Below are 10,888 nucleotides of genomic sequence, written 5' to 3'. Positions count from 1 at the left end.
AAACAGAGAGGGAGAGAGAAAGGGAGAAACAGGAGAGCAGAGGCGGCCGCCGGCCCGGCCGCCCTGAGTCCGATTTCCCTCCTTCCCTGACCCTTCAGTTTCACTGCAAATCCACAGAAGCAGGTTTGCGAGCTCGAATACCTTTGCTCCACTGCCGCACGCAGCACGGGGACTGCGCGTCTGGAGCTTAAGTCTGGGGGTCTGAGCCTGGGACCGGCAAATCCGCGCAGCGCATCGCGCCCAGTCTCGGAGACTGCAACCACCGCCAAGGAGTACGCGCGGCAGGAAACTTCTGCGGCCCAATTTCTTCCCCAGCTTTGGCATCTCCGAAGGCACGTACCCGCCCTCGGCACAAGCTTTCTCGTCTTCCACTTCGACCTCGAGGTGAAGAAAGAGGCTGGCAAGGGCTGTGCGCGTCGCTGGTGTGGGGAGGGCAGCAGGCTGCCCCTCCCCGCTTCTGCAGCGAGTTTTCCCAGCCAGGAAAAGGGAGGGGGGTGTTTCAGGAATTTCAGTGCCTTCACCTAGCGACTGACACACGTTGTGTGCATAGGAAGGCGTCTCGCTGTTTCGGGACTCACCAGAGAGCATCGCCAACCAGAACGGCCCACCCGGGGTGTCGAGTCTTGGTAGGGAAATCAGACACTGCTGCACTCCCGGCCCGCGGGCCTTGTGGCATATAACCATTTATATATTTATGATTTCTAATTTTATTATAAAATAAAAGCAGAAATATTTCCCAAAGAACATTCACATGAGGGCATTACGGGGAGACGGCAAGTCGGCGGCTCGGAGGGCGCGCTCAGCCGGGAGCGCTGTAGTCACAGTCCCGGGAGGAAGAGCGCGGTGTGGCGGGGCCTCGCCAAGAGAGAAGGAGGAGGGGCGTATGACGAGGCGGCGTTTAGGGGCTTCTGTGGCGCTGCCCTTTCTCTCTCACTTAAGTTACTAGACGAAAAGCTGACACCTGCAGCTCCCACTGACCCACATGGGCGAGGGAAAGGGCCTCAGGAGATGGCCTAGGTTCAAAGTCCCTGTCTTTTCTCTCCTCTTCCCTCTCCCATCCCCTACTCCGGTAAAACGAGGGCCAGAGGTAGGGGCAGATAGACCACCAGTCAGGAGGAGAAAGACAGGGGTACATACGGAGGGACCAGGACACAGAGTACAAGAGACTGGCAGGAGAGAAGAGAGGAGAAACAGAGAAGGAGAGAGAAAGGGAGAGACAGGAGGAGAGAATGAACGGTGGCAAGCTAGAAATCTAGAAGGAAAGCAATACAAGGAGAGGGAGAAAGACAGACAGAAAGCAGAAAAAAGAAAAGAGAAGGAAGGGAAAGGAAGAGGAAAGGGGGAAAAGGCAAGGCAAGAGAGGGTAAAAGGAAGAGACAGAGGGAGAGAGAGAATGACAGTGGTGTATAATTTATTCCCTTCTGTGGTTCAAGACTCAGTCTCCAGCCCCAAAAGGATCCTAAAAGTAACTTGTTGAAAATAAATCCCAAACAAGAACCAACATAGACAGCTATCTGCCCTACCCGGCTGTTCTACCCGCTCAGCCTGCGGGTCTTTCAGTACCTGGTGGGGCCGCAGGGGCGGGGCGCCCCTGGACACCGCCACTCTCAGGTCCCCAGTGTCAAGTCACAAAAGGCAAGCTCATCAAGGCAAACGGGTTCTAGGAGCCCAGGTCCACGAGGTTGGCTGACATGGGGTTGAGGATGGAGTCCTGCAGGCCATGGTGGTGTTGCAGTGGGTCCGCTCCACCTCCGCCTGGCACCGGCACTGGCACTGCGCTGGGGCCCGGAGGGTGGCCCAGGCTGTGCAGGGACGGCAGCCCAGGGGGCGGCGGGCTGAGGAGCAGTGCGGGGCTGGATGATGAGTGGTCTGGCGTCCCCGATGGAGTCTTCTCATCCTCCGAGCTGCCTAACACCGACTTGCCGCTGCCATTCAGCGGGTTGTGGCTGTTAGAATTGGAGTTCTCGTTGTTCTCCCTGCAAGTGCGGGAGCAAAGCAGCGGGGTCAGCAGGGACATCGAGACCACCTAGCGCCATCTCAGTCACAGTCAGAGCCAGCCACCAGCCTCTGGAGACAGATCCCGGGCTTGTGGCCTGCGGGTGTTTTCGGTTTCTACCATTTCCTCGACCTGGTCTGGGTTCTCCTTTCTGCCCGTTCTCTCCATCTCTCAACACCCAATTTCTCTTGCCCCTCTGCCCTTATCGTCCCCACCTCTCATGCTGTCAATCTCATCAATATCTTTGCTATATTTCCTCTTTCCCCCCTTCCCCAATATTTCTTTTCAGGAACAGAGGTGCAGGAGAACAGGGTTCCCTGAAGTTGTGGGGTGAGCAGGGAGGAAGAGACGATGCCTGGATTTTCAGATCACTCTAGGCTCCACAAGCCAGGTTTGCTGGGTAGATGTGGGGCTAGGAGGTTAAGGAACCCTGGATCCCAGGTCAAGGGATTTAGGGCCTCTCACAAGCCTTCATTTCCCTTTGCTTTTTCTGCCCGAGGGAGACCCCTGGCTGGGAGACAGGCTCCTGGGGCTAAGCGTCCTTTCCCTGTAGCTCCAAACTGGGCAGCCCTGTGAGGGCTCTCCTTGCTGGGCCTAGAGACAAGGGTCCAAGGATGGAGGACTCCCTTTCTGTGGTGGTACAGTGAAAACGTCAGCTGGGAGACCAGAAGCTTGGGGGATAAAGGGCAGCCCCTGGGAGAAGGCCGAGGCTTTTCCATTGTAGCCAGCCACTCCGGGTATCTGCAGCTCTCATCTGGGGCCTGGTCTGAGAACCCAGGTTTTCAGGAGTCTGATCACATGCCGGTTTGGGTGGAGGGGGACCCAGCAGAGAGAACCCACCTCCTTCTATGCCTTTGACTGACAGCTCCTCCCCAGATTTGGATATTTAAAATCCTGGGTAGGATCTCTTGTCACCAGCTTCCGGAGGGTTTTTCTTTCTGCTTTCCTGGGAGGGAGCTTCCCACAGGGCTGGCAGCTGAGACCTCACCACTGTGGAAACTCCAACCTCAGGGTCTCAGATACCTGGAAGTATCTGAGCCTGCAGCACTCCCCCTAAGATGTTTCTGGTTCAGCACCCTCACCTCTGACCCTGATCGTTCAAACTCAGGGTGGAACACACCCCATATCACCAACCCCAGGTGTCCTGTTTTGCTCTTACCCCGGGCTGGATTCTGTTCCCATAATAAGTTTCTCTCCAGGTTTGAGGTCCTGAGGGGTTATAGGGCAGGCAGTGGCAAGGGCCTAATGATCAACCTTTAGGCTGGTTCAGGAAGTCCTGGTTTACCTGAGGACATCCAACTCCCAGCCCCTCTGTGCCTCTCAGCTCACCGCAGACATTCCGACCTACCCATCAGAGGTAGGGCCCAAGGAGAGAGGCATCAAGGGCCTGGAGTGCCAGGGAAGGGCGGCTATCTCTAGCAAGGCAGAAAACAGGGCATGCGTCTCTTCTCTCCCAGAACTGACACTTCCTCCCTTTCACCTCTGGATCCTTTCTAAGGAGATAAAGGACCCGCTCTCAACTCCATGTGACAACGAAAATTCATGGCCTGGCTTTTTCCCATCCAGGTCATTCTAGGGAAGTTCCAGCCCCAGTCCCAACCCCATCACACTTTGGCCTGGAGCTAAGGCTGGGGGGAAATGCCGGGAAGCACCACCAGCAAGAAATCTGCAAGCACCACCAGCAAGAAATCTGCAAATCCCCTTTCATCTGGGCTCAAACCCCTCTGTCCTGAGGATGACCAGACCTACTGTGCCTGCCTCACAGGGGATACAGGCCCACAGTCCTGCGCTGCCCCGAAGCTCTCTGCTTCTCCACCCTTTTCCTCTAGCGACCGAGTAGTTAGTTGACAACTTCCTGAATTGCTCTGCCCGCTTTAGACAAATCCCTGCTCGCCGGGTCTCCGGCATAGAAAGGCCTAAGCATCGTCCAAGTCAGGCCGGGCTGCAGCTGGGATGTGGCCGGGACTGGGGGCCCAGTTTAGGCCTCTCCGGGGGACCGGCAGAAGCCCTGCGAACCCCTCCCTTGGGCCCCGGGGAGCTGGCGCCGAAGAAGGTCTACTTACTCGTACCTTTCCTTGGCCTCGGCCGCCCGGTCGCGCTGCCGCCGGTTCTTGAACCAGTTGCTGACCTGTGTGGTGGTGAGGCCCGTGGCCTCCGCCAGCTCACGCTTCTCGCGGGGTGAAGGGTAGGGGTTGTGCGCGTACCACTCGCGCAGCACGCTGCGACTCTTTTCCTTGAAGCAGTAGCTGGTCTCCTCGCCGTCCCAGATGGAGCGCGGCAGCGGGAATTTGCGGCGCACGCGGTATTTGCCCACGGCGCCCAGGGGTCGGCCGCGCAGCTTCTCCGCCTCGATGTAGTGTGCCTTGAGCCACAGCTGCTGCAGCTTGGCGTGGTTGTGCGGCGAGAACTGGTGGCTCTCCAGGATCTTGTAGAGCTCGCGGAAGTTGCCGCGGTGGAAGGCCACCACGGCCTTGGCCTTGAGCACGCTTTCATTCTTGTGAAGGTGCTCGCAGGCGGGCAGCGACCACAGGAAGCGGCCCAGCCGCTCGATGTTGCCGCCCTGCTGCAGCACCTCGCACACGCACGCCACTTGCTCCTGCGTGAAGCCGAAGGTGGGCAGCATGGACATGGTGCCGGCTGCGTCCCCGCCCGCCCGCGCGCGCCCTCACCGGGCCGCGCGGTCCCGCATGGGAGCTTCCCCGCCGGGCCGTGCGGGCCGAGACGCGGGCGGGGCTGGCCCCCTGGCCTGGCACTGGCCCCCGGTGAGCCCCGAGTCACTGCCGTACGTCCCCGCGCCGGCCGCGGGTCCCACGAAGCTCCGAACCCCAACGGCCCGCGCGCCTGGCCCAAGCCCTCGCCCAAGCCCGGGGGCCGCCCGGGGCGCCGCTCCGCATGCTCCGCGCCCGCCCGCCGTTCCCTCGCTCGCTTCTCACTCGTTCTCCCTCCCGTCTAGCTAGCTCTCAGCTTTCTTAATAATATTATTCTAAGCGGGCATGAGGCGCGGCGGCCCGCGCCCTGATTGGTCCGGTTATCTGACCCGGGGCCTGCCAGCGCCAGACAATAGTCGGAGTCAAATTATTCGCCATGGAGACGCTGTCAGTCACTGGTAACCCGAGCCTCGGCGGGCCGGGCGGCTCCCCCCGGCCGGCTCCGCTGACAGATCGCCCCGCTCCGCGCAGAACGGAGGGCGGCTCGACTGGAGCCTGGGGCGCTCTGAGAGCCTGGGAGGCGGAGAGGGGCCGGGTTGGGGCCGGCGGCGGCGGAGATTGACGGGGCGGATGCCCAAAGAGGGAGGGAGGAGGAGGACAGGAGAGCCGGGGGAGCGGGCGAAGACGAAAAGGGGTGGATCGAGGTGGGGAGAGAAGAGGAGAGAAGGGAAGGCGGAGACCGTTTAAGGGGGTGTCCAGGAGGAAGGGGAGGGAGAGGGGTGGAAGGAGCCTCCAGGGGAAGAAAGTTTGGGCAGCTTTGGCTAGGAGAGGGCTCTGCAGCCTCACCCAGACCCTACAGGGTTCCCCTTCTCCCCAGGTCACCACGTCCCTCCCAGGCTCTCTGTTCACCGGGCACATTCTACCCCGGCGCAGGCCAGTGGGATGGGAGAGTTTGGACGTGCTCGGGTGCCGCCCAAAGACTTGGCTTTTTCTGCTGACAGCGCCCCACCCCCATCCTAGAAACTCTGGACTCAGCGGTCCTCGAGGGAAAAGGGGAGGGAGTAGACGAAAGAAATGGGGAAGATTTGGCAGTGGCCGCAGGCGGACGCCGGAGAATCGACTTCCCGGAGGATCCCGCCTTTCCTCCCTCTCCTAGCCCCGCCGGCTGCCTGGCGGCCTGTACCGCCCCAACTCTGCGCTCTCTGCTCCTCGCCGGGCGGGGACTCAGACTTAACTCCACGGGTCCCACAGCCCGAGGAGCGCCAGGCAGTTCCGTGTGGCCTCTATGGAAGCTGACTCCGGCCGGCAGCTGCGACGCAGAACCCCGGACGGCGCAGACCCGCAGTCTGCCCACTGGGGCGGGGGAGAGGGGCGACGGCAGGGACTCTAGGACGGTGGTGGGGCTTCCCCGGTGGGTGGTCGGGGAGGAGAACCGAGGCAAGATTCCCAGTCCTCCCACTTCGCCGCTGGGGATCGGCTCGGCTCCTGGCCACTCCAGCCTGGGAACCGGCTCGCCGAGCTCCTGGATGAGGTGCTTTAAAAGGGGGTCCTGTTTTTTGCTTCTTTGTCAGGGTGCCAATGGAAACATGTGGTGCTGGTCCTGTGGGAGAAGGGCTCGCACAAAGGTGGGAGAACTGAGGATGGGTGTGCTCTTGCTCTACGTTTTGAAAAGCCCGGGGCTTAGCTCCTTCCCGGACATGTCCTTTCCACTTCCTTCAGTTTCCTCCTCTTCCCCCCTCAGCTGCTGCAGGCCAGGAGCTCCTAGGGCCATACTCAGTGCCTGACCCAAGCCAGCACAAATCCTGGGCTCTGCCCTCAGCCAGTCTAGGGCTATGGAACCCGAGTCTAGGCCAGTTCCTTCTTTCCCACCCTTTAATGCTTTCTATGGAGTTTGTGCTAGGAGCACGGAATGGGAGTCTAGAACCCTGGGTTCAACTTTTGGCTTTGCTTGGTGTAAGGCATATATTTATTCCTTTGTGTTTATTTCCTTCTCTGCAAGATTTCAAAAATTTTCCCTCTGCTGCAGCATTCCGGAAGTCCTTTGGGAGTGTTGTAGGCATGAGAGAGTGGAACCCTGGGACTCCTCTTAAGACTTTAGCTTCCAGGGGCCTACTCTGGCATGTTGAATGAGGCCACAGGGCTGACAAAGTAGGTCCCAAGCCAGTGCAGGTGCAGAAAGGGGAAGCTTTCTGCAGAAATCCAGGTGGCATCTTTAGAGTCTGTATCTGTGGGCTGGGAGGAGGCCTGCTGTGTCCAGGCCACCCTATCCAGAGTCCTATGCACTGCTGCACAGGGGCTGCCCCAGAGTTGGATCTAAGGACTCTGGGAGACATGGAGAAGAATTTACCGCAGACTGTGATGAGGTTCAAAGCCCAATTTGCTGACCTCCAACAAAAGTGCAACGTACTCTTTTCAGCACGTCTCCTTCAGCTACGTGGTTAAAAGGATTCAGCTGGCTGGCTGGTCCCAGCCCTGGCAATGGCCATCTTACATCTTAGCGTGCTTAGGCTGGGGCTGTAGAGGAGCACCCTGGCCTGGTGTGGGTGAGTGAGACCAGGCAGTCACTTCCTGGTATGAGACCCTGGGCCAGTCCCCAGTCTGCTCTTCATTCTCTTCCACTATTAGATTGAAGCCTGGGTAATCTCTCAAGTTCCTGCTGGTTCTGGGATGGGGTGGGTCTAAGAACACTAACCTTGAAAAAGCATACAATCTCTGCAACCTCAGCCACAGCCTTCACCATGAATGTGCCACTCCTCTGACCCATGAAGCTTTAAGATTAAACTTCCCCCAGGACTGGGTCCCCGCCTACATTCAGATTTTTCTGGAGCTTCAGACTCACTGTTCCTCCAAGTGCTGCCCTCTTTGCAGCTCCTGGGCCCTAAGCCCATGAGTCAGACCTGCCAGGAGGCTCCAGGCAACACTAAGCAGCACAGAGAGAACAGAACAGACATGGGGCCTGCCACCGTGGATAACATAGTGTGTGCCATATGAAAAGTCATTACAGAGGAAGCACTGAAAACCTGGAGCACCATTACCCGATGAATGGGTGTGTGTCAATATGCCCTTCATTCTCCTCCTCCCCCATGTATGTAGAAAACTGGTTCCAGCAGGTCTGGGCCAGAACCTCTTGGTAGCAGCAGTAGCTGGGTTACATGCTGAATGAGGGTCTCCTCACACTCCTCAGCCCCTTCCCTGCCTGGCCCATTCCCCGATAGTCTTTGCCACAGAACAGAATACTTGGGAGGTGTCTGGATGAGGATTTAATAGCCAGCCTGAGCCAATGACAATCTCAGCCCCCTAGTTGCAGTGCCCAGAGCAATTGCTGAGAGGCCTACGGGGTGCTGAAACTTTTGGGTCTACCTCACTCCAATCTCCGGAATCCCTGTCCTCCTTCCTGTCCAAAGACCCATTCCCAAGAGGCTTGCGCTTGCTTTTTATCCAGCAAAAACGGGAGAAACTCCATGGCTAGGGGGAGAAACCTTTCCGGAACCATGGAAATTTGAGCTTTACTGAAACACCTCCTTTCACCTCCAAGCTTCCCTGAAGTCCCTGGGAGGATGAGACTTTCTGGAAAGCAGCAGCAGGGGTGGGTGGGTGCTCCCCAGTGATCTCAGGCTGATGGAATAGCTTTGTCCCAGACGAATTGTCAGGGACAGTTTGGGGTCTTTGTGCCTGGAGTTGGGCAGGAAGCGCCCAGGACAGAGCCAGAAGGCACCTACTGTCCGGCGCCCATTGGGCAGCCCAGGGCTGGCACACCGCGCCCACCGGGTGCACTTCTGGGAAAAGGAAGAAGTCAGCCCACTGGCCTCCCGAGGGCTTCCCTGGTTTTGGGATGGGGCCGTTTTGGAAAGAATAGGGTAATCTAGGAAGAAGGAGCTGCTCTCTGGCTATTTCCAAGGCCAGCGGATGGGTAGGCCTTTGTTCTGGGCAAATCAGAAACCTTGTTTGTGACAGAGGGAAAAAGAGAAGGGGGCGGGTGCCCGGTGCCAAGTCAGGGGACCAGAGCTTTTTTTTTTTTCGGTTTGTTTTTGATCTTTATTTTTCCAGCCTATAAAGGCGGCAGAAATCCCCTGGGTAGACTCTGACCCTGGCGCCGCCCGCCTCGGGCGCTCCATGCTGCTCCGCACCTCGGGCTCTGGGATGCTCTGGCCTGGGTGGAGGCTCTCCGCCCTCTCCCAGCTCCGAGCGCCCCAGCCGAGATGGGCCTGGCGCGTTCCCCAGACAGTCCCGGAGTTCTCTGGGCCTGGGCGACGTGTTTCGTTGAAAGCGGGCCGGTGGTTCCGGGCGGGGCTGCGCTGAGGCTCCGGTGCCTCCCCACCTGCCCCTCGTACCTGCCGGTCTGTCAGGTCCCGGCGGACGCAACCAGCTACTCGCAAACCCTGCACCAGCGGTTTTCCGTGTTGTCCTAAGAGGGGCAGGTCAGGGCGAGGCCAGACGGCTCACACGAATTCTCCGTGTCGGAGAACGCGCCCCGCGACGTTCCGAGCCCGGGCAGGGTTGAGAGGCGCTGGCCTCCGGGCGGCCGCACTCCTGGAACCGCGCGAACCGCGGCGTCGCCCGCGCCGCACGTGGCTGGGGCAGTCACAGGCCCCGAGAGCTGGAGCAACCGGGTCCCCGGGGTCACCGCCACCCCTCTGCCCTCCGGGCCTTTACCTTGAGACCCACGCGGCAGCCTGGAGGGCCCACAAGAGCAAACGGTTTAGAGGCCGCGGGCTCACGAGGGATCTTGTTCAAACGAAAAGAACGAGCACAGGGGCTCGGGGCCAGCCTGGAGGCCGGCAAAGAGGCGAGTCGGCCCGGGTGGCGCCGGGACCAGGCAGGATTTGGGGCGGGTATCCGGGCCCGGGCGCTGGCAGCCTCCCTGCGACCCCCGGCCCTGCGTCCCCGCCCGCGGTCCCGCCTTAGTCCTGGAGTCCCTTCCTGGGCCCCTTCGCCTGGGTGCGGAGGGGCGCGGGCGCGGCGGGCAGGGCCACGGGGCGAGGGGACGGGCTTGCGGCTTTGGGTTCAGAGAGCCGCGGAGCTCCACCGCCGGGTTGTTTTGCAGTGGGGCTTTGGAGGCGCTGCGCGTCCCGGGCCCCATGGCTCCGCCGGGTCTGCACGCCAGCGCCCCCACGCGGCGGGCCCAGAGTTCACGCCGGCGGGGCTGCGCGCTCGGCTCCCCGCAGGCCTGTAGCCCAGGAGGGAGAGGAGGGAGAGGACGCGGAGAGGGCCCGCTGGTTCTTCCCTCCTCACCCCAGCACTGACCCGCCTGTGCGCTGGCACGGAGGGCTCGAAAATCGGGGCGCGTCCGCGAAGAGCGAGACCTCGGAGAAAGACACACAACCCAGAGGTGCACTAGGTTGCCAGACGGTCTGATCACAGGATTCTTGGGGGGATAGACGCTGGCTTTTCTCCATCACACGTTTTCCCTGCAACGTCTGGGTGCCCAGGAAATGTTTGAATGGATGCCTGAATGACCAATCGGGTTTGACTGACAGCAACAGCTGGGAAGTGACCAGGCCAGTAGGAGAATGGCCCTCTTCCTCCTCTTTCCTCGCGCTCTTCTCTCCCAGCCCCCCTCTTACTCTCCTGTTCCTTGGAGGGGAAGTCTCAGAGAGTGGACGCTTTCCTTCAACCAGGAGCCCTGGGTGCTGGAGTCTCCCCAGGGCCCGAGGAGCTACAGACTGAACTCACTGCCCTTAGAAATTCCAGGTCTAACTGCCTATAGCATCACCAGGTTCCCATGGTTCTTGGCCCAGACCCACCACTTTCTGCAGGAAAGAAAGTTTTCTAAGTAGAGTTACTCCAATTTTTCTGGGGCTGCCGTCTTCAGTTGCATTTCCTTACTTTACAAAAAATCCTCTGTAGGCAATGAGTAGATCAGGTTTCCTGTTAGAAGTGACTTTTTTTCTTCTTCTTTCCATTACCTGAAAGAAACTCTATCCTGTCGTAGAGATTCCTGGCTTGGCACTTCTCTCTCATGTGGTATCTATTTTTATTACCATTAATTACAATGCGTCAGCCCGACTCATCAGTGATACCCCCTCCTGCCTGGCTGGTGACTACTGTTGGCTTTACCCATTTGGGTAGCGCCTGGGCAAGAGGCAACTCCCACCCGGCCATTGGAGGCAGCCACATAAGGGTTTCTACCGAGTTCTACATTTTTAAAGGGAACCTAGAAAAAGCTAGCATTGTTCTTAACTTGGAAATCCAATACTTTACTTTGTTGTCTCTGAATTAAGGCTAAAACCCAGGGGCTGTTTCT

The 10,888-nt window shown here is 59.2% G+C and overlaps 1 protein-coding gene across 2 annotated transcripts; it reads right to left on the bottom strand.

The window, feature by feature from the left end:
- Positions 1–666: 666 nt before the first annotated feature.
- Positions 667–5,132, bottom strand: SIX2 (SIX homeobox 2). 2 transcript variants are annotated; one of them, XM_515444.8, is made up of 2 exons: positions 4,066–5,130; positions 667–1,976 (listed from the first exon to the last, which is right to left on the bottom strand). In XM_515444.8, exons 1-2 carry the CDS (start codon positions 4,623–4,625, stop codon positions 1,661–1,663), a joined length of 876 nt encoding a protein of 291 aa, XP_515444.3. In that variant the 5' UTR covers positions 4,626–5,130; the 3' UTR covers positions 667–1,660. The 2 variants fall into 2 exon arrangements, with proteins under 2 accessions (XP_515444.3, XP_009440689.1); XM_009442414.5 differs by having other exon boundaries at positions 674–1,976; positions 4,060–5,132.
- Positions 5,133–10,888: the final 5,756 nt, after the last annotated feature.

The sequence above is a fragment of the Pan troglodytes genome, chromosome 12 (assembly GCF_028858775.2).
Source record: "Pan troglodytes isolate AG18354 chromosome 12, NHGRI_mPanTro3-v2.0_pri, whole genome shotgun sequence".
NCBI lineage: Eukaryota > Metazoa > Chordata > Mammalia > Primates > Hominidae > Pan > Pan troglodytes.
Note: the sequence above shows the minus strand (reverse complement) of the source record. Positions and strands in the feature narration are given on the sequence as shown.